Source organism: Zalophus californianus, chromosome 12 (genome assembly GCF_009762305.2).
Source record: "Zalophus californianus isolate mZalCal1 chromosome 12, mZalCal1.pri.v2, whole genome shotgun sequence".
In the NCBI taxonomy this organism is placed as follows: domain Eukaryota; kingdom Metazoa; phylum Chordata; class Mammalia; order Carnivora; family Otariidae; genus Zalophus; species Zalophus californianus.
Genome location: NC_045606.1, coordinates 68,187,937 through 68,212,054, shown reverse-complemented (window position 1 = coordinate 68,212,054; position 24,118 = coordinate 68,187,937). Strand labels below are relative to the sequence as shown.

Below are 24,118 nucleotides of genomic sequence, written 5' to 3'. Positions count from 1 at the left end.
TTCAAGAAGCTCACTCCTTGTAAGAGAAATAATGAAATAGACTATCAATGGACAGTATGATAATTACTAGTTGTCATTAACTAAGCACCAGTTGCTGAGATGGGGAGGAGAAGGTGGAAGCCTTCCACATCCAGGAGGAAGTGATATGTAAGCTACATCTGGAAAGATGAAGAGGAGTGACCTATGTAAAGAGCAGAAGAATGCCTTTAGAAGGTAGAAAAAGTCGTATGTGCAAAGGTACAGAGATGTGAGAGAGCAAGGCCTTTTCAAAGAGGTGTAAGAGTGATCCAGGTACATATTAAGGAGTGCCAAGAAATAAAGCACATTTATGAAGGGCTGTGTACACTGTTATATGAAATTTGGATTTCATTCTCAAAGTATCCTTTCTTTCTTCTTCCCCTGTACATGAACATCTCTCTTATCAGCACTCTAAGCCAACAAATCTCCTGACTGTTCTATTGCTCTCTACTCTTGCCTTTTCTTTCTTCAGATTGCAATCAGAGATGGCACCCCTGTTAGAGTTTAGAACCTTTCTCTTTCCTAATTCTTCACTGGCCTGTATTACCAGATTACACTCATCTTCTGCAACACCCCCACCCCCCCCACCCCCGTGCCAAAAACATCCCATGGATCAAGACTGTGACAACTGTCTTCCCCTCTAAGTTATAAACTCTGTAAGGCCAGAGTCTATGGCCCATCAATCTCAGTAAATTTAGAATCCCATGCCCTATACTTTGTACATAGTAGGCTTTTATATATCTGTTGCATTGAGCAAAAGGAATACAGTTTAGAGTCTTTCCACATTTCTTCACTTTCCAAGTGCTTTTATGCACATCAACATAACCACATTGCTGTAATCAGCACCGGCTTTCTTGTCCCTGCCAGCAAGTGTTCCTTACAGCCCAGTGGCTTGTAACATGCCCTGCTGCTACATATCAGCAACAGTTCCCAAACAGAGTGGCATGGATGTGTACAAACCTTAATGTGCAATGTTTGTTTTTGTCTGCAGAAAATTAAAGGCCTCACTTTTCCCTGGGGTAAAAGCAGGTTTAGAAAGCACTGATGCAGGGCCCCTTGCCAACCTTTACAATTTCCAGGGCTCTACACCTCATTTCACTGACAGGTATGTTGAAAAGGACTTTGAACTAGGAGCCAGAGCTAGGATTTGCGTCCCAGCCCTAACTAACTGGGTACCTGTAGGCAACATTTCTAAGCCTTGATTTCCTCACCTTTGGAATTAGTAATTAGAATTAATTCCAAATGTCCTTATCAACATTCTTTTACTAGTATTTTCATGGTAGCATATCAATCAGTTATCTTGGAACAAAAATCACAAAGCCATCCTGACTTTCTTTTTTTTCCATCTTGACTCATTTAAACAGAAAAGGTGTTATTGGAAGGATATTGAATAATCCACTAAATGGATGGGATGAACACCAGGCAGAGGAATTTGACAGCAACATAGGGTACCCCTATGTTCACATGGGAACAGGGTGATGAGTTTGGCAATTGGTGTCACTGGATACTTCCTGACATTCATCTCTCTGCCAGTAACTCTGATGGTTGCTGTGTCTCTGCATCACTCCCTCTGTGTTCAGAGTCCCACATGTGGGCATCCAATTGGCTGAGCCCAGAATAGATCCTGTAGAAGAAAAACACAGTTGAGGACATAATATTTAGAAAAGATCATTTAAAGGGCATGTTATCTATCCAGGCTTCTAGATAATGTAAATTCCTATCACTGGAACAAGTTAGATCCCTAGATTACATACAAGACTACACTGCTTTAGTCTCTTGCAGAACAACATTCACCCAATTGCCTGCAAGGTAAATTCTGTTGTGACTTTCTGGGGGAACCTACTGCAATAACATAGTCCATTATGATACTTAGAGTATGCTGTCATAGATCTGATGTGAGAAATAGCTTGCACAAATTTAATCAGAGGAAAACTTTCATCTGGTCCTATAAGAACTGTGTAAGTTAGCATGTTCTGCTCTTCACATTGGCTCTTAGCGAAGAATCAAGTGTGGGGCTCTCTACAGCAACTGTCTTTGCCCTTGTAGTTATCATTTCTATTTACCTTCTTTTGTTCCTGGTTGTTGATTTTGTAAAGCTCCTCACATTCTTTTTGAAAGAAGGAATAAAAGAGGGATGGGAAATAGGGAGAGATGGATGCCAGCCACCCAGTGGACAGAAGTAACCATGGCAGAGAAGTGGCTGCATCCATCATAGCAACAGGCCTGACAATGAAAACCAGTCCTGAATTCTCTTACCCAGGGCAAACTAGTCTATTTCTGCAGCCACCTGTCCACTTGGTCTAAATATGGTTGAAAACAGTGTCAACAGCAAAGACTTTCACACCTCTCCCCTCATGTATTTACATGAACTGTTTTATCTCCTACATAAAAATAGCATGTGGGACATCAGCTACTAAAAAGAACACAAGTCAACAATGAGACATCAGTAATGTCATCCATCTACTATGGATTATTGTGGATACTGAGTTGCTAACTATCCAAATGATATTCAAGTATTTCATCACCTGCTTAATCAAGCTGCAAAATAAGGAGTTAGACCACTTCAACTCCAGTGATTTGATTATGTGGTAAAGAGAGTGGTGCATAAACATTAATCCTGGGAAATTAATTCATGAAAATTAGCTGAAGATACCCCTAGAGGCATGTTTTGTATCTATTTTTGCATAAAATGTTGAACTAACTACTTACTGAAGGTGTCTTGGGGGAACTAGAATGATTATGCATGATTCTGTAGTTATCTAGAGAGAATCATGAAGAGGCCATGAAGTGACCTGAAAATGCATTCTGATTAAAGCTAAGTCTTGAACAGGAAAATTGCTTTGAAATGATTAAAGTTAAAATTGTTGGTAATGAAGGAAGCACTTGTCCTAGAATGAGGACTTTAAAAGAGAGTATCTCATTTTGAGTCTTTTGTAAAGCATATGGCTTTACTTTTTCATTGCAAAATATTAGGTTGTATAAAGCTATCACATTGTCTTAATTTGAAAAATCAGTGGAGGGCAAGGAGGACTTGGAGACTGTTCTAGATAAAAATCTGGCAAGGGTTTATCATGAATGAAGATCTGCCTTCAGGAGAGGGAAATCTTCAGTATCCTTTAGAGCCCACCTAAATGCACCCACTCATGGGGCCTTCCTAAGGGTTGGCCACAGTCTCTGCTCAGGGTACTTGGTTCGTTTGTATGTCTACCTTGTCAGTTTGTATATTGATGGTTTGTTGAAACATCTGTCCTTCCCACCAGATCTTGAGATCCTAGAGGACAGGGGTCATCTTTATTGTGTATATTTCCAGCATCTAGCAGAGTGCCCATCTTGCCCAGGACTAAATCCATAACTCGGGTTATATTTATCCTCTTTGATAAATACCTTTGCAGATATTTAAAGATATTAATATTTTATCTCAAACCTTGGAAGGCAAATGTGTTTCAGAATTCAGATGTTGCAGATTTTGGAAAGGTGATATCAGTGTCTATAAACAGTGTCTGTATACAATGTCTATATCATATGTAACATAACACTCCCAGTATAGTCTGGGGAAGTTTCTATAATCAAGCACATTAATTATGCAGCAAAAACATAAAGAGGCTATTGTGAAGTTGCAATAATATAGAGGTACATATATCTTTGCAAATTAATGTTTTCATTTTCTTGGGATAAATACCCAGGAGTGGAATTTTTGGATCATATGGTATTTCTATTTTTAATTTTTTAAGGCACCTCCATACTTTCCACAATGGCTGTACCAATTTACATTACCACCAACAGTGCATGAGAGTTCTTTTTTCTCCACATCCTCCCCAACATCTGTTGTTTCTTGTATTACTGCTTTTAGGCATTTCGACAGGTATGAAGTGCTAGCTCATTGTGGTTTTGATTTGCCTTTCCCTGATGATAAGTGATGATGAGCATCCTTTCATGTGTCTGTTGGCCATCTGGATGTGTTCTTTGGAGAAATATCTATGTCTTCTGCCCATTTTTAACTTAGATTATTTGTTTTTGGGGTGTTAAGTTGTATAAGTTCTTTATATATTTTGGATACTAACCCTTTGTGGGATATGTCATTTGTAAATATCTTCTCCCATTCAGTAGGTTGCCTTTTAATTTTCATGTAGTCCCAAAAATTTATTTTAGCTTTTGTTTCCCTTGCCTCAGGAGATACATCTAGAAAAATGTTGCTATGGCCAATGTCAAAGAAATTAGGGCCTATTCTCACTTTAGGATTTCTATGGTCTCAGGTCTCACATTTAGGTCTTTAATCCATTTTTTTTATTTTATTATGTTAATCACCATACATCATTAGTTTTTGATGTAGTGTTCCATGATTCATTGTTTGCGTATAACACCCAGTGCTCCATTCAATATGTGCCTTCTTTAATACCCATCACCAGGCTAAACCATCCCCCCACCCCCTCCCCTCTAGAACACTCAGTTTGTTTCTCAGAGTCCATAGTCTCTCATGGTTCGTCTCCCCTTCCGATTCCACCCCCCTTCATTTTTCCCTTCCTACTATTTTCTTTTTTTTTTTTTTTAACATATAATGTATTAGTTTCAGAGGTACAGGTCTGTGATTCAAAAGTCTTACACAATTCACAGCGCTCACCATAGCACATACCCTCCCCAATGTCTATCACCCAGCCACCCCTTCCCTCCCACCCCCCCACCACTCCAGCAACCCTCAGTTTGTTTCCTGAGATTAAAAATTCCCCATTATCAGTGAGATCATATGATACATGTCTTTCTCTAGGCCTTTAATCCATTTTGAGTCTGTTTTTGTACATGGTATAAGAAAAGGGTTGAGTTTCAATCTTCTGCATGTAGCTGGCCACTTTTCTCAACACCATTTACTGGAGAGATTGTCTTTTTCCCATTGCATGTTCTTGCCTCCTTTGCCAAAGATTAAATTGACGAAATTAGATTAAAAGATTAATTGATTAAATAATGGGTTTATTTCTGGGCTTTCTATTCTGTTCTGTTGATCTTTGTGTCTACCTTTATGCCAATACCATACTGTTTTGATTACTAGAGCTTTGTAGTTTATCTTGAAATCTGGGATTGTGATACTTGCAGTTTTGGTTTTCTCTTTCAAGATTGCTTTGGCTATTCAAAGTCTTTTGTGGTTCTTACAAATTTTAGACTTACTTCTTCTAATTCTGGAAAAATGCTGTTGGTATTTTGATAGAGATTGTATTAAATCTATAGATTGCTTTGGGTAGTAAGGGCATTTTAACAATATTCTGTAAATCCATCAATGTTTCATAGTTTAAAAGTACAGGTCTTTCACTTCTCTGGTTAAGCTTATTCCTTGGCATTTTATTATTTTTGGTGCAGTTGTAAATGGGATTTTTTTTCATTCTCTTTCTGCTGCTTCATTATTAGTGTATAGGAATGCAACTCATTTCTGTTATTGATTTTTGTATCCTGCAACTTTACTGAATTTATCAGTTCTCGTAGTTTTTTGGTGGAGTTTTTTGTGTTTTCTCTATATAGTATTATGTCATCTGCAAAAAAGTGAGTTTTACTTCTTCCTTGCTAATTTGGATGCTAATTTAATTTCTTTCTCTTGTCTGATTGTTATGGTTAGGACTTAACAGTGTTGTGTTGAATAAAAGTGGTGAGCATGGACATCCTTATCTCACTCCTGATCTTAGGGGAAAAGCTCTTGAGTTTTTCACCATTGAGTATGATGTTCACTGTGGGCTTTTCATATATGGCCTTTATTATATTGAGGGCTTTAATCATGAATCAATCTTGTACTTTGTCAAATGCTTTTTCTTCATCTACTGAAATGATCATATTGTTTTTATCCTTGTTGACATGATGTGATCATATTGATTTAGCAAATATTGAACCATCCTTATATCTCAGAAATAAATTCCACTTGTTCGTGGTGAATGATTTTTTTTTTAATGTATATTGGATTTGGTTTGCTAGTATTTTGTTGAGGATATTTGCATTTATGTTAATCAGAGATAGTAGCCTATAGTTGTCCTTTTTTGTATTGTCCTTAACTAGTTTTGGTATGAGGGAAAATGCTAGCCTCATAGAATGAATATGGAAGCTTTCCTTCCTCTTCTATTGTTTGGAATACTTTAAGAAGAATAGGTATTGACTCTTCTTTAAATGTTGCTAGAATACACTTGTGAAACTGTCTGATTCTGGACTTTTGTTTCTTGGGAGTTTTTTGATTACTGATTCAATTTCATTACTGGCTATCAGTCTCTTCAAATTTTCTGTTTTTTCCTGCTTCAGTTTTTGGAGTTTATGTGTTTCTAGGAATATACCCATTTTTTCTAGGTTGTCCAATTTGTTGGCATATAATTTTTCATAATATCTCTTACAATCCTTTGTATTTCTATGGTATAGATCATTATTTCTCCCCTTTCATTTGTAATTTTGTTTGAGTCCTTTCTGTTTTTCTTTTAATGAGTCTGGGTAAAGCCTGTCAATTTTCCTGATCTTTTCAAAGAGCCAGCTCCTGGTTTTATATCTGTTTTAATCTTTAGTATTTCCTTACTTCTGCTGGTTTGGGATTTTTTTTATTCTAGATCCTTCGTGTGTAAGGTTAGGTTGTTTGAGATTTTTCTTGCTTCATGAGGTAGGCAGACCTATACCGGTATAAAATTTCCTCTGAGAACAGCTTTTGCTGCAATCCAAAGACTTTCATCTATTCTGTTTTCATTTTCACTTATCTCCATGTATTTTTTTATTTCCTCTTTGATTTCTTGGTTGACCCCTTCATTGTTTAGTAGCATGTTATTTAACCTCCATGTATTTGTACTTTTTCCAGGTCTTTTCTTGTCGTTGATTTCTGGTTTCATAGCATTGTAGTCAGAAAAGATGTACTGGTATGACTTCAGTTTTTTTAATTTGTTGAAACTTGTTTTGTGGCCTAATATGTGATCTATTAAAGTGCACAGGGAACATTTTCAAGAAAAGAATGTGTATTCTGCTCTTTCAGGATGGAATGCTCTGAATATATCTGTTAGATCCATCTGGTATAGTGTATTATTCAAAGCCACTCTTTCCTTGTTGGTTTTCTGTTTGGATGATGTGTCTTTTGATATCAGTGGGTGTTAAAGTCTCCTCCTATTGTATTACTATTGATTAGGTCTTTATGTTTGTTACTAGCTGCTTTATGTATTTGGGTCCTATATTTACAGTTGTTATTGGATTGCTCCCTTTATGACTACATAGTGTTCTTTGTCTCCTAGAGTCTTTGTTTTAAAGTCTATTTTGTCTAAGTATTGCTACTCCAGTTTTTTTAATTCCATTTGCATGATAAATGCTTTTCCATCCCTTTACTTTGCATTTCCATGTGTCTTTAGGTCTGAAATGAGTTTCCTGTAGGCAATGTATGGATGGATCTTGCTTTTCTTTTTTAAATCTATTCCATCATCCTCTTTTGATTTGAGTGTTTGGTCCATTTACATTCAAAATAATTATTGATAGTTATGTACTTATGGCCATTTTGTTACTTGCTTTATGGTTGTTTCTGTTGTTCTGTTCCTTTCTTCTCTTGTTCTCTTCTCTCACAGTTTGCATTCTGCTCGAGGGGACCTACAGCTGCCCCAAATTGAGGCAGGCAGGATTGGAGGAGGTGGATTAGCAAAAGCATGAGGATGGAGGTGTGAGCACACTGTTAGCAAGCTAGGTAGCAAGTGTTGGCACTGGTTCCTGCAGATACCTGTGTGTCTAGGCTGGGCGATGGGGGAGGGAAATGGCTCCTGCCGGCACTTTTCTTTTTTGAGAAATCTCCCGAGGATCTCTCCCCCTCCAGCACATGCTCTGAGATTAGTGAACAAATCACTCTCCTTTTATACCCCAGGCATTTTTCAAACTGCTGCTTCTCTGCAGGCTCCTTGTTGTGCTATCTCTTGAAAGGCATGGACTCCATTTCCTCTAGCCTTCCCTACTCTCCCAGAGCAGAGCCTGCTGATTTTGAAAGTTCCAGGTGTTAAGCCCCACTTACTGTAAGAACCCATGAAATTTGGCCCCTCTCGTTTTGAAAGCTAAATGTTACAGGAATTTATCTTCCCCATGAGGGTTCCCATGCCTGGGGTGCCTGCTGTGAGGGTCTCTTTCTTTCCTTTCTCCAGGGGAGAATGCCTAAGGTGTCCCTCCCTCCTGTGGACAGTCCCTGCAAGTCCACTTAGCTCCCAGTCATGTCTCTGCTCTTCCTATCCTCGTAGATGTAGCCTCTTCTTTGCATTTAGCTGTGGAGAGTCTGTTCTGCCAGTTTCAGGTTGTTTGCTAGGTAAGTTACACTGATATGGGTGTTATCTAGTTGCATCAATGGGAGGCAGTGAGTCTAGGGTCCTCCTATTCTGCCATATTCTCCAGAAGCCCTTGGTCCTTTTTTTTTTTTTTCCAATTTCTTTTTAAGAACCTGATGTTGGGTAGACCAAGACCAGATCTGGATTCCTTGGGCAAAGAGGAACAAATGGATGAGAATTGGGGTGGCTGGGAAAGACTCTATGGAAAATTCGGACTAAATGGGTTTTACAGGAGGATCCCAGAGGTATGAGGAAGGGGATTTGAAACTGGCAATACAGCAATCATCAGAAGCAGGAAGGTGGACATGGCATGTACTGTTGGGTGTACCTTGGAGAAGCCCTTAGAGTAGAACTTGCATACCGAGATATCATGCAGGTAAGCTGGAAAGATGTGGGTGAAAAGGGCTTTGTATGGCAGAGTGGGAAGCTGAGTGATTTCTTTAAGCTCTGGCAAATCAGCCCTTCTTTTAAACAGTGTTCTTCCCATTTCCAATATTGTTCCAGTTTGATTTGACTTTCAGAAGTAATTGTGGGTAATTTAATATTATAGAATAAATGTCATCTGCTGCCTTGTTTATGTGGAAATTTTTCTCCTTACACTGCTCAGTAAATTCATTAAAGACAGATTTTATTTCCTAATAGTGCATTAAAAAAGTGTTCGTATTTTCTTTTTGGAAAATATTTTAATCAAATGAACTTTTGTGCTTCTTCTCGTTTCTAATCCTGATCCTCTTCTGACCCTGACTCTAGTTCTGAATGTCTTTTTTAAAAAAGTCTTTGCTCCCATTTACAATCATCATCTTTCTTCTTTCCTGTGTTTTTCCCTCTATCCTACCTTTGAACTCTTGCGCTTTGCTTGTCCTTACCTTTGCAAGCTCTTCCTTCAAGAGAAGGTGTCCTGAAGCCAAGAATTGGAAGGGTGTTCTGTAAACTATAGGCTATTGAATAGGGGGTGGAGGGAACCATGGTAACACAGATCTGTGCCTCTGGCACCTGAAGAAAAGTCTGGGCTCATGAAGGCTGTGTCTACCACATGCCAACATAACTTCTCAGTGGAGCCAATTCAATCAAAGACAGGCAATTCACTGTAAATTTAGTCCATGTGCCCCTTGGCATTGTGTGGATAAAACAAACTAGTTGACTAATAGCACTGATCAATTTTCAGCTAGTAATTTTGATGTTTCCTAGAGCAGAGGGGAGCAGGAATAGGCAAAGGGTGTGTGTATAATGATCCCCCAGATGCAAAAAGAAAAAAATAGAACTCTTGAACTGAAAAAATAAGAGTTTGAGCTTTACTAACATTTGGTTTTATGGAATGTTAATACTACTACATACATACATATATATACATATATATATAATTTTAAAATATATAAATATCGAGGTCAATTCACCAATATTTTTGCTGTTAGGGTGCACAATCAAAATAGATTATTCTAGATCATTGATTCCCAATCTGTGGGCAACAGAGTTATTGTAAGAGGCCCATTAATATATGTGGAACTATTTTCTCATTCAGCAGACACTAAAAATACAATGATCTGCTAAGGGATTATAATGATTTAATATGATTCTGTTGTGTTCTAAAATTTACTGTAAAGGTGGATTCCTTATGCCTAAAAATGTTGCAAATGCATTGAAGAAGAGACACAGTTACAATGGGACACAAAAGAGCATAGGGAAGAGTCAAGTCCCAGTAAAATACTAGGTTGGTTGGTGAAAGTAATCTAACCTATTAGAAAAATTTTAATCACACCTTAGAGATATTATAGGTTCGTTCTAGATCACTGCAATACAGTGAATATTTTTTTAAATTTTATTTTATTGTTATGTCAGTCACCATACATTACATCATTAGTTTTTGATGTAGTGTTCCATGATTCATTGTTTGCGTACAACACCCAGGGCTCCATTCAATATGTGCCCTCTTTAATACCCATCACTAGGCTAACCCATCCCCCCACACCCTCACCTCTAGAACCCTCTGTTTGTTTCTCAGAGTCCATAGTCTTTCATGGTTCGTCTCCCCCTCTGATTCCCCTGCCTTCATTTTCCCTTCCCCCCCTTTTTTTTTTAACATATAATGTATTATTTGTTTCAGAGGTACAGGTCTGTGATTCATCATTCTTACACAATTCACAGTGCTCACCATAGCACATACCCTCCCCAATGTCTATCACCCAGCCACCCCATCCCTCCCACACCCCCACCACTCCAGCAACTCTCAGTTTGTTTCCTGAGATTAAGAATTCCTAATATCAGTGAGATCATATGATACATGTCTTTCTCTGATTGACTTCGCTTAGCATCATACCCTCTAGTTCTATCCACGTCATTGCAAATGGCAAGATTTGGGGTTTTTCTGATGGCTGCGTAATATTCCATGTATATATATACACCACATCTTCTTTATCCATTCATCTGTCGATGGACATCTTGGCTCTTTCCATAGTTTGGCTATTGTGGACATTGCTGCTATAAACATCAGGGTGCACATACCCCTTCGGATCACTATATTTGTATCTTTGGGGTAAATACCCAGGCGTGCAATTGCTGGGTCATATGGTAGCTCTATTTTCAACTTTTTGAGGACCCTCCATACTGTTTTCCAGAGTGGCTACACCAGCTTCCACTCCCACCAACAGTGTAGGAGGGTTCCCCTTTTTCTGCATCCTCGCCAACATCTGTCATTTCCTGACTTACTAATTTTAGCCATTCTGACTGGTGTGAGGTGGTGGCTCATTGAGGTTTTGATTTGGATCTCCCTGATGCCAAGCGATGTTGAGCACTTCTTCATGTGTCTGTTGGCCATTTGGATGTCTTCTCTGGAAAAAATATTTATTCATGTCTTCTGCCCATTTCTGGATTGGATTATTTGTTCTTTGGGTGTTGAGTTTGGTAAGTTCCTTATAGATTTGGATACTAGCCCTTTATCTGATATGTCATTTGCAAATATCTTCTCCCATGCTGTCAGTTGTCTTTTGGTTTTGTGGACTGTTTCCTTTTCTGTGCAAGAGCTTTTTATCTTGGTAAAGTCCCAATAGTTCATTTTTGCCCTTGCTTCCCTTGCCTTTGGCGATGTTTCTAGGAAGAAGCCGCTGTGGCTGAGGTCGAAGAGGTTGCTGCCTGTGTTCTCCTTTAGGATTTTGTTGAACTCCTGTCTCACATTTAGGTCTTTCATCCATTTTGTGTCTATTTTTGTGTGTCGTGTAAGGAAGTGGTCCAGTTTCATTCTTCTGCATGTGGCTGTCCAATTTTCCCAACACCATTTGTTGAAAAGATTGTCTTTTCCAGTGGACATTCTTTCCTGCTTTGTCAAAGATGAGTTGAACATAGAGTTGAGGGTCCATTTCTGGGCTCTCGATTCTGTTCCATTGATCTATGTGTCTGTTTTTTTTTGCCAGTACCATACTGTCTTAATGATGACAGCTTTGTAATAGAGCTTGAAGTCTGGAATTGTGATGTCACCAGCTTTGCTTTTGCTTTCTCAACATTCCTCTGGCTATTCGGGGTCTCTTCTGGTTCCATACAAATTTTACGATTATTCCATTTCTTTGAAAAAACTGGATGGTATTTTGATAGGGATTGCACTGAATGTGTAGATTGCTCTAGGTAGCATAGACATTTTCACAATATTTGTTCTTCCAGTCCATGAGCATGGAACATTTTTCCATTTCTTTGTGTCTTCCTCAGTTTCTTTCATGAGTATTTTACAGTTTTCTGAGTACAGATCCTTTGCCTCTTTGGTTACATTTATTCCTAGGTATCTTATGGTTTTGGGTGCAATTGTAAATGGGATCGACTCCTTAATTTCTCTTTCTTCTGTCTTGTTGTTGGTGTAGAGAAATGCCACTGATTTCTGTGCATTGATTTTATATCCTGCCACTTTACTGAATTCCTGTATGAGTTCTAACAGTTTGGGGGTGGAGTCTTTTGGGTTTTCCACATAGAGTATCATATCATCTGCAAAGAGTGAGAGTTTGACTTCTTTGCCGATTTGGATGCCTTTGATTTCTTTCTGTTGTCTGATTGGTGAGGCTAGGACTTCTAGTACTATGTTGAATAGCAGTGGTGAGAGTGGACATCCCTGCTGTGTTCCTCACTTTAGAGGGAAAGCTCTCAGTTTTTCCCCATTGAGAATGATATTTGCTGTGGGTTTTTCATAGATGGCTTTTATGATATTGAGGTATGTACCCTCTATCCCTACCCTCTGAAGAGTTTTGATCAAGAAAGGATGCTGTACTTGGTCAAATGCTTTTTCTGCATCTATTGAGAGGATCATAATAACCACTTAGGAAATTGAAGCAGTAATCAAAAATCTCCCAACAAACAAGAGCCCAGGGCCAGATGGCTTCCCAGGGGAATTCTATCAAACATTTAAGGAAGAATTAATGCCTATTCTTCTGAAACTGTTCCAAAAAATAGAAACGGAAGGAAAATTTCCAAAGTAATTCTCTGAGGCCAGCATTACCTTGATCCCCAAATCAGACAAAGACCCAATCAAAAAGGAGAACTATAGACCAATGTCTCTGAAACATGGATGTAAAAATTCTCACCAAAATACTAGCCAGTGGGATCCAACAGTACATTAAAAGGATTATTCGTCACACCAAATGTGATTTATTCCTGGGCTGCAAGGTTGGTTGAACATCCGCTAATCAATCAATATGATACAATACATTAATAAAGGAAAGAACAAGAACCATATGATCCTCTCAATACAGTGAATATTACAATAAGGCATGTTAATAGAATACAGTATAATGTAAATATAACATATATGCACTGAAAAAACAAGATTCATTTAAGTTTGTTTTTTTAGATATAACATTATTGCAGTGTACATACTTCAGCCTTTTTTAGAGGATATTTTTTATTGAATCCTCACCTGAGCTTTCAAAAAGTCATTTTTTTTTGTGGGTAGAGGGTCTTGCCTCAGTGTTGATGGCTGGGTGGTAGTTGTTGAAGGTTGGGATGGCTGTTGCAGTTACTTAAAATAAGACAACAGTGAAGTTTGTCACAACAATATACTCTTCCTTTCATGAACAATTTCTCTGTAGTATGTGATGGTATTTGATAGAATTTTCAAAGCTTGGAGTCAGTCCTCTCCAACCCTGCTGCTGCTTTATGAACTAAGCTTATGTAATCTAAACCCGTTGTTGTCATTTTAACAATCTTCACAACATCTCCACCAGGAGTGGAGTCTATTTCAAGAAACTATGTTCTGTGCTCATTCATAAAATGACAAGCAACTCCTCATCCATTAAAGTTTTATCTTGAGATGGAAGCAATGCAGTCACTTGTACAGGCTTCATTTCTAATTCAAGTTTTCTTGATGTTTCCACCACATCTGTAGTGACTTTCTCCATTGAAGTCTTGAACTGCTCAAAGTCATCCATGAGGGTTAGAATCAACCTTTTCCAAATTTCTGTGAATGTTAATATTTTGACCCTTTTTCCATGAATTGTAAGTGTATTTAATGGCAACTAGAATGGTGACTCCTTTCCAGGAGCTTTTCAGTTGACTTTGCTCATATCCATCAGTAATATCACTATGTGTGGCAGCAATAGCCTTAAGAAATGTATTTATTAAAGAAGCCTTGAAAGTCAAAATGAGACCTTGATGCACAGGCTGCAGAATAGATGTTGTGTTAGCATGCAGAAAAACATTAATCTCATTGTACATCTCCATCAGAGCTCTTGGATGACCAGGTGCATTGTCAATAAGCACTAATATTTTGAAAGGACTCTCTTTTTCTAATCAGTAGGTCTCAATAGAAGGCTGACAATATTCAGTAAACCACATTGTAAATAGATATGCTGTCATTCAGGATTTGTTGTTCCATTTATAGAACTCAGGCAGAATAAATTTAGCATAATCTTTAAGGTCCCTAGGATTTTTGAAATGGTAAATGAACATTGGCTTCCATTTAAAGTCATTAGCTGCATTAGCCCCTAATAAGAGAGCCTGTTCTTTGAAGCCAGACACTGACTTCTCCTCTCTAGCTGTGAAAACCCTAGCTGGCATCATCTTCCAACAGAAGACTGTTTCATCTATATTAAAAATCTTTTCATTAGGGTAGCCACCTTCATTAGTGATCTCAGATTTTCTGGATAACTTGCTGCTTTACCTTGTTCTTTTTCCTTAGGGAGATGGCTTCTTTCCTTAAACCTCATGAACCAACCTCTACTAAATCATACTTTTCTTCTGCAGATTCCTCAAGGAACCTTTCTGCCTTTATAGAACTGAGGGAAGTTAAGGCCTTGGTCTGGCTGTGGCTTAACGGAATGCTGTGGCTGGTTTGAGCTTTCTATCCAGACCACTAGAACTTTCTCCACATCAGCAGTAAGGCTGTTCCACTTTCTTATCATTTGTGTGTTCATGGAGTAGCTTTTTAAAATTTCTTTGAGCTTTTCTTTTTCATTCGCAACTTGGCTTTTTGGTGCAAGGGGCTTAGCTTTTGGCCTATCTTGGCTGTTGACATGCTTCCTCACTAAGTTTAAAGATCTATAGTTTGGATTCCCGGTTGGAGACCTGTGACTCTTAATTTTACCTGAACACTTCGAGGCCATTTTTGCATTATTAATTGGCCTACTTTTGATATTGCTGTGTTTCAGGGAATAGGGAGGTCTGCAGAGAGGGAAAGACATGGGAGAACAGCCAGCTCCTAGAGCAGTCACAACACACACAATGTTTATTTATTAAGTTTGCCATCTTATACAGGCATAGTTTGTAGAGCTCCAAAACAATTACAGTAGTAACATCAAAGATCACCGATCACCATAACCAATAGAATAAAGAAGTTTGTCACATTTTGATAATGCTTACATTATTTCATGGACACGTATGAGCAAATGATGTTGGAAAATGGCGCTGATTGACTTGCTCAGCACAGTGTTGCTGCCAAGCTTAATAAAACTAGGTATGCCTATACATGCTTAAGCATCTCTCTTTTTAATAACAAATGCTTTTTTTTTCTTTAACATGTTTCTCTGTTTCCCAATTTTGAATGAGTATTGGCACAGCTTAGGGAACTAGCTTCTGGCACAGTATTCCTTTTTATTCATGTCTGTCTTAGTTTGCTGAGGCTGCCATAACCAAATATCATAGACTGCATGGCTTGAGCAACAGAAAATTCCTCACCGTACCAAAGACTAGAAGTCCAAGGTCAAATGTCAGCAAGTTGTTTCTTAATGTCCTAACAAAATTCCAGCCTGAATGGATTAGGACCACCTTAATGGCCTCATTTTAATTTACAACTTTTAAAGAGGTAACAATTTCCAAGTACAGTCCTATTCTGAGGTACTGGGATTAGGGCTTCAATATATGACTTTTGCAGAAACAATACAGCTCATAACAGTCATTTCCTTCTGATCAATCTAGGTGTTTCAGGAAGGTATGTGGGACAGCAATATGATTAAGTTGACCTGATCTTGATTTGTCCAGGACAGCTCCATTTTACTATTATCCTTACTTAATTTAAAAAGTGCCCCCTTTCATGGTCAAAGTGTCTCATTTGGAAAGTAAATAATAAGACGGATCCTGATAAAAGAGGTTCAAGAGCCAGAGGGCATACACTTCAGTCTTGGCTCAAAAAATCTCATGCTATGCCTAGGTTTCCTCCACCATGGAGATCATAATAGAACCTGCATCACAGAGTTATTGTGAGGATTAATTGCATTAGGATGCCTAAGTCATTCAGAACACTGCCCTGGGTGTAGTAAGCATGGAATGTAACCCTGAGTAAGCAGAAGGAGGAGGATTGTATTTGTCAGGTGTGATGGTTAATTTTATGTATCAATTTAGATGGCTCTGGTGCCCAGCCCTTTGAAGGTTTAAGAGTGTTTTGGGCTGAGATTTACATTTAGATTAGGAGACTTTGAGTAAAGCATTTTGTTCTCCAATAGGTGGGTGGGCTTCATCCAATCAGTTGCAGGCCTGCATAGAACAAAAGGCTACCCTACCCCAAGCAATAAACGATTTGCCAGCAGACTGCCTTTGAAATTAAACTGAAACTCTTTCCTGAGTCTTCCGCCTTCTGTCCTTCCCCATTAGATAGATTTTGAACTCCCCAAGCCTCCATAATTGCATGACCTAAATCCTTTAAATAAATTTATTTCTATATATAAACACATATCCTATTGGTTCTGTTTCTCTGGAGGACCCTGCTTAATACAGTATGTGTGGAAACCAAAGCTAGTATAGCTTTTAATTTTTAAGTTATTTTACTTCTGGATTATTTCTGGATTTTCTCTGTCCTGTATTCACTATGCTCTTAACATGTCTGTATACATACTAATAAAGATCTGTGACAAGACTGCTAGAATACATAGGCACTCTGTTTATTAGTCTCTCTTAAAGAAATGCTTAAATTTTGCATACAATACTAATACTCTACATCTGGGAGATTTTTTGTCTTTTTCAGGAAGTGCGTAGTGTACCTAATAAATGTTTGGAATAAAATAATCCTAGGTTTTAGTAAAATGAAGGTTGATTAAAAAAAATTGAATCACCAGGCAAACAAGCAAATATATTGGCAGGAGTCCTGGCAAATCAACCATATGAGAAAAGTTAAACAACTTGGAACAGCAAATAAAGGCTTGAGGAACAACCAAGTAGCAGCTATCAAATCTAAAAAGGGTGACTGAGAGGATGGATACCAGCTGTCCTATAGCTCCACTGAGGCCAGACAAAAACAGATATAGATAAAAACTTCACTATGACAGACCATTTGACCTAGGCTCCTGGCAGTTAACATGGTTGGAATGGTTACATAGCATGTTCCAGAATATAGTTAAAGGATTCTTTAAAATTGGTTAAGTTTGCTTTTTCTGGGTGTGATGCTAAGTGGCAAATTCAGATCCTGGACTTTCACTGAAGTTAATCAGAATCACTAAAGGGAGGGGAGTTATAAAAACCATAGACTCCCTTTCTATGAAGTGTTAGGAAATGGTTTCTAGGAGATACTGGTGAGAATAAAAGCAAGGTGCAAAAGGGAATGCATAATATTCTACCTTTGGTATGTGAGAAAAAAGGGAAATAGGAGTGTATATTTCGGTTTCTTTTTCCAAAAAAGAAAAATATTCTGATGAAAGCAGTTAATCATTTAGAGGTGTGGTAGTGGATAGGAATGTAATTTGTGTATATTTTTTGTATTAGTTTCCCACTGTTAGTATAATAAAGTGCCACAAATATAGTGGCTTAAAACAATCTTTATTTTTTGGGGCACCTGGGTGGCTCAGTCGTTAAGCGTCTGCCTTCGGCTCGGGTCATGATCCCAGGGTCCTGGGATCGAGCCCCACATCAGGCTCGCCGCTTGGCGGGAAGCCTGCTTCTCCCTCTCCCACTCCCCCCGCTTGTGTTCCCTCTCTCACTGCGTCTCTCTCTGTCAAATAAATAAATAAAAAGAAAAAAAAAAACCTTAAAACAATCTTTATTTTAGAGTTCTGGAGGTCATGAGTCAAATATAGATCTCACTGGGCTAAAATCAAGGTGTCAGCAAGCCTTCATTTATTCTTGAAAGCTCTAGGGGATAATCTGTTTCCTGGCTAGTTTCTAGAGGCCACCTGCATCCCTTGGCTCATGGCCCTTCTCTCATCTTCAAAATCCAGCAGTATAACATCTCTGTCTGAATCTAACCCTTCTGCCTAGCCCATCTGCATTTATGGGTTTTTATGATTACATTTCAGTTCATGGAATGTTACAGGATAGTCCCGTTATCTTACTATCCACTGATTAATCAGCAATCTTAAGTCCATCTGTAACCTTAATCCTCTTTGCTCTGTAGCATTGTGTAGTAATACCTTCTGGGGATTAGGATGTGGACATGTTTGGAGTGTGTGTTAGAGGGGGCATTCTGCCTACCTTACCTTTTAAGAATAATTTTGACTTTTTAACCATGCAAATCTTTATATATTCAAAAATAACATTTAATCAAAAAGGATAACAAAAGACCACTAAAACTCATTACAAATAGAAACAAACCTAACAGTACTTAATACAGCTACACTGTGGAGGAGGAAAAGGACAAATTCCAATAAATATAACCTTAAATGAGATGTATTTTAAGGATTAAAATAGTTGCAAAGAAACTTTGATGTTTACTCAGTAAATTTGTGTTTGGGAGCCAGAGTGCTAACTCTAGAAGAAGAGAGAGAAAAATATGGAATGAGGGAAGGTGAGGGAAAACCCTCCTTAATGAGATGTCTGATTTCAGGCTGGACAGGTATAAAGTATAAGTAAGCCTGCAACATCGAGTTGGTACCAAAAAGTAAGGAAGTGCTCAGGGACTGATGGAGACCTGTCCAAGTTTAACCAAGCACTCATAAGAGATTGTGAAATAAAGAAGAAATATTTGATATTAAAGGAGGCATTTGGGGTTGGAAGGGGAATCACTTTAGAGAAGAATGACAGCTAGTAAATATAAAAGGAATAATAAAAATGGAAACTCACTATTGTAATCATCAATGTAATAACTGATTCAGGGAGGATCATGGATGGATGTTAAAATCATTAGATGGTTTAGAAACCAGCTTCCTTGAGAGACAGTAAAACAATTAGATGAAATGTTGACACAGGATAGTTACATATTTCAAAATATCATCCCACAGATTAGTTATTATAAAAGGAAAACAATTTGTTTACAGAGGAGAAATCTGTTCAATATCACTTTAATCAAGTGATCAAACTTCACATCACAAGAATGGGACACAGATATTTTGTGCCTTCTGATATGACAGAGTAGGAAGAATGCATTATCAAGTACATTGTGTTCTTGCCAAGAACATTTAACTTGAATCTTTTCAGGAGGGGAAAAAATCAAGCAATTATAAATGTGGGCCATCTTACAAGGCAACAGGCCTAAACAAAAATAATGACAATTATGATGCAATTTTTGATCCTTAATTAAGAATTTAAAAAACAGCTATAAAAGACATTATTGGGGCAATTGGAAAATTCTGAATATTGGCTATATATAAATATTGTATTGTTAATAACTTACAATGTATTTATGTAGGAAAGAGTCTTAGAGGGGTAAATTCGGAATGTCAGCAAATTTCAATAGTTCATTAGAAAAGTATATGTATACAGACAGGCATCCAAGGAGAAAGTAACAAAATAAAAATAGTGAATTTGGATGAATAGAGCTTGCTCTTTTTTTTCCCTACCACATTTTCAAATTTTCTGTAGATTTGATTTTCAAAGTAATATTCTTTATTGGGCCCCTGGGCTTCTTGATAGCCTTTGGGCTTATTTGTATTCCACGTTGTTGTGAAGTGTGTTTGTTTTTCAAAAAAAAAAAAAAATGTGTTTCTAGTTATCTTTTTAGAGTCCCTCACTTGACATCCAGTTCTTTAACTCTCTGTGCAATGTGATTTCTTGCATGCATATGCTAGTAAATAGAACTTCAATGAAAGCACTTGTCTGTTAATCTCTATGGAGCTCCAATTTATAGGAAAAACACTTGAAAATAAAAAGTGGACCCATAGTGTCTGGTTAAGTGTACTTTGTAAGTAAGTTTTTAAATACTATTAACGTTACCGAATAGTAACAACAATAGCATCAACAACAAAAGACAGGTTTGCTGGCATTCTTCTGCTCACTGCAGCTGATGGCCCTAAAATGTCTTTAAGGTCTCCCTCCTTTTCAGGGCTCAGCCGTAGTGTCGCTCTAGTTTCCTTCTCCTAAATGGGCACATATCTGCTGAGGAGGAGTTCTTCGCCATCTGTCATCTTTATACTTGATTCTTTTTCCTTGCTTCCTATCCCCCATTGCTGGCTTTCCCTTAGTTTTCCACCTCCCTCTGTGATCACCAGTTCCCTGTTGCTCCATGTAGTTTCCAAGGAAGGCCTTTAGTCTTACATCAAACTCTTGCTGCTCAGTCAGTAGGTGGGACAATACTTTTTTCATGTCTCTGATTTATCTACAAAGTAAAGTCTCTCTAAAATACTAGTAACTCCATAGGAAATTCCAAGAATGAAAACCAGACTTATGCTCCTTGGGTATATACAAACTGAAGATGGGGGTTAGGGTTGCAGATCCTGGGGTTGGACAGCTCAGCCCTGAAGCCAGCCTCCACCAACTGGTTGCTGTAGGACTTTTGGCAAGTTCTTTAACCAACCCGACTTTAGTTTTCTCATATGCAAAATGGGCGTAATACCTACTTCAAATGGTTGTGAGGATTTAAAGGCATTTAGGTATATAAAGCACCTAGAAATGTGCCATATAAATGTTTACTATTTTTAATCATCATCTTTCCAAGGAATTTCAGACCTGGATCAAATTCTGTCTTTAAGATATTAGATAATTCTGATAAAATAATTTCTTGCTTTGTGTCTCTCATGGGTTTAGGTTTCCCTAGGACTTCTACATGCCCATGCTACACACATCCTGTGGCCTCCAGAGCGCTGGCAGAAATTGGAATCTGCTCTTCCTCCAGAGCGCCTGCCAGTTCAGAGAGAAGAGGAATGATGGCATGGAGCTCCCTCAGCTGCTGGCATTGGGAGGCCCCCACCACCCATTGCAGAAGGGGTGGAGAGGAGGAGCCTTTAGAAGGGCAAAAAATGATCCACATTAATAAAGAGTTTTAAAATATTACATAGTATTAAATAGCAACTGATTTTGTGTTTAATTGTAATACCCTATTGTTTAATGCCAAAAAAATTGCAGACCTTTGGGAATATGAAAACTTTATTCCCATGTCTTACAGGGAATTTGTTACATATACTTATTCCATCGATTGTTGGTTTTTAGTGCTTGGCTGAAAGAGTATGAAAATTAACATTTAATGAAAATAATTCAGTAATGTCATTTACTCTTGAGAGAACATGAAGAAACATAGTGATGGGAATTATATTGCAATTGACAGTATATACAATGCAGTGACTCCTGGTTAGGAAGAACAGTACACTGTGATGTAAAAATAGTGATTTGCTCAGGTACTGTTTTGGGTATTTATCCTTTAACCTGTACCTCCATTAATAAGGAATATTTTATCTTTTTTTTAAGCAAGGAATTAAACTAAGGAGAACCAGTTCCATTAATACTTCCATACAATTAAACCTTTCTTATTAGCCCTTTTAAATCAAAACTTCTGAGCTATCTCTTGCCTGCCTGTTCACATTGATGAATGAAACTATTTATCAGTATTCAGTCACTATTTGGTAAAATGTTCCGAGTGAAATGAAAAAAAGTCAGTCCTTGTTGACCAAGTTTGATTCCCCCCCAATGATTTTCAGTGTTTACATCTGTAAATACTGAAATCACCGATTATAAAGTGGGATAATCACATAATCCTGTAACTGCAGAGGAAAGGAGGTAAATTCCTTCATACAAGTCAAGTCTATATTTATTCTTGCAAATGTGGATGCAAACTTCCTTAGTGGTCAGGAATGCAAAAAGAGTAAAAAGCCATATGCATATTAACAGCAGCTGTTACTAATAATTAGCATTATAGTAGCTCATTCAACAAATATCAGTGAGTACTTATGTACTAAGGTTATGTACAATCAAAAGTATTGTTTTTAAAAGCGGATTGGCTTAAAATCTTTTGTTGAACCCTTTTCAATTCCATTTCTCTCTATTCCCCAACTTGTATTTCATGCTCTGGCCTTTAACTCCAGTTTACTGAATACTCATTACTATTTCAAGGTTTATAACTTTTGTCTCTAGGCAAACTGCATCCTCTGAGATTATATGTAAAATACTGAGTGCATAAGGGCATTGACCCTTTAGTTGCTAGAAAATAGTAAATTCTGGGGCCCATAGAAGTGGGGTTTGGAGGTGATACTGAGGGCAGGCAGGGTAGAGCAAATAGAGCAGTTCTGGGAATAACTGCTATTTCCTACCTGGTGAAGAATTTGCTATTTTAACAGTTCAGCACACTGGTTATCCTCCTTGCCACCTCACTCACTACCTGTGTGATTCCTATTAATTCAAGATTGTAAATCTTCAGAGAGAAGATAAAAGCTCTTTGATTTCATATTCTCTAGCCATCTAACACATCACCAGCAGAGGTAATATTGTCGAATAACTCAGCTTATAAGTTACCTCCTCAAAAATGCAACTCTAGGCGAACTTAATCACTGTGTTGTCCAGTATATACTTTCCTAAGTGTATCAATCACCTATTATTAACCAATGGAGAAAGAATTCTTCCCCAGCTACCACCCCCAGGACACAGCGAGAGGCAACAGACCCGAGAGCCCAATCTTCCTATGAAAAAGGCCTCTTAGCTTATCTTCAAATTAAACACACATCTCAGGGCTGACTGATCCTTTTCAGAGACCTCAGAGGGCAGGCATTATCTTTGTACCTTTGGCCGTGTTCCAAAGTGCCAGTACCTCCCAGACAGAAGCCTATATACATGTCTGGTGCCTTTTTTTTTTTTTTTTTTTTTTGGTAGCTGCTGCCCAGGAGACACTTCTTGATCACCTAGCTGTGGTAACAATCTGAAAGAGTTCTTGTCTGGCTACACCCCTAGGACGCAACACAGGTAGCAGACTGAAACACACCACATTCTTTTGTAAAAGAGGCCTATTTGCTTGTCCTGCAGCTTTGGCCAGAGGGGCACACAGATGGTCTGGTACAGAGCTAGGGTCCTAAAGAGGTAGGAATGCCAGGGATAGAGGTCAGTGCACACCATCTTTGCACTCTCCCTCTGCCTCACTCCAGGGTTCCAGCAGCTCCCAGAAAGGAAATTATATGTTTGGCTGCTGCTCCATTTTTTTATGACTGACACCCAGGGGACACTTCTACATTGTTTGGCTGTTGTGGCCAGCAAGATTATACTTGTGGTCCCATAGAACTGTACACATTTGCATACTTCAAAAGCTGCTCCCTAAGGGTTTGGCTTCCAAAGAGCCTGAATCTAGGTGCTAAGATTTCCCCACCCCAGGAGCCATGACAGGTCTTGGCAGGCCTTCAAATACGGGGAACCACCAGAAATAAAATAGGTTGCTTGGACAATCACAAAGGTTTGAGAGACAACCAAGAGCTAGAGAAGGGTAGGATGGTAAGGTTCATCTCCTAAACAGGCCTCTCCAAGACTGGGAGGGATGGCAGCTAATGCATAGAAACCAACAGAGTCATGAATATGAAGAAACAGGAATATGTTCCACATGAAAAAAGATAAAAACCTCATAAAAAGTCCTGGATGAAAGAGATTGATTTGTTAAAAGTTCAAAATAACAGTCATAAAGATGCTCACTGAACTCAGGAGAAGGCATGAACAACTGAGGATTCAACAAAGAGAAAATAAAATATAATGACAGAAGTCACAGAGCTTAAGAATCCAATAAGTGAACTGAAAAAATAAACTAGAGGGTTTCAACAGCTGACTAGGTAAAGCAGAAGAAATAATGAAATCAAAGCCAAGGTCATGGAACTCATCCAATCAGAACAGGAAAAAGAACAAAGAATTAAAAAAAAAGCTTGTTTAAGGGATTTATGGGACAACATCCGATGGACTGATATTCATGTTATAGGGCTCCCAGAGGGAGAAGAGAGAGATGGGCAGAAAACTTATTTGAAGAATCAGTGCCTGAAAATTTCCTAACCCATGGAACAAAACAGAATTCCAGATCCAGGAATCTCAGAGTTCCAAAGAAGATGAATCCAAAAAAGACCCTCACCAAGACACATATAATTAAAATGTCAAAGTTAAAGATGAAAATCTTACAGGAAGCAAGAAAAAGCAACTTATTGCAAACAAGGAAATCCATAAGATCATCAGATTTTTCAGCAGAAACTTTGAATATATCATCTCATTCCCTCTGGCCTGCAAAGTGTTGAAAGAAAAATCCTTCAATC

The 24,118-nt window shown here is 38.2% G+C and overlaps 1 protein-coding gene across 5 annotated transcripts in view; it reads left to right on the top strand.

The window, feature by feature from the left end:
• The window catches only part of IMMP2L (inner mitochondrial membrane peptidase subunit 2), an 867,011-nt gene extending 843,964 nt beyond the window's left edge, over window positions 1-23,047 (top strand). For 3 of the 5 annotated variants that reach the window (XM_027574869.2, XM_027574872.2, XM_027574870.2), the window contains exon 8: window positions 20,661-23,045. In XM_027574869.2, the coding sequence (XP_027430670.1) occupies window positions 20,661-20,780 (120 nt within the window). In that variant the 3' untranslated portion in view covers window positions 20,781-23,045. Of the gene's footprint in view, window positions 1-20,660 lie in introns of all 5 variants that reach the window. The other 2 variants (XM_027574873.2, XM_027574874.2) reach the window with 2 other exon arrangements.
• The last annotated feature ends 1,071 nt before the right edge of the window (window positions 23,048-24,118 follow it).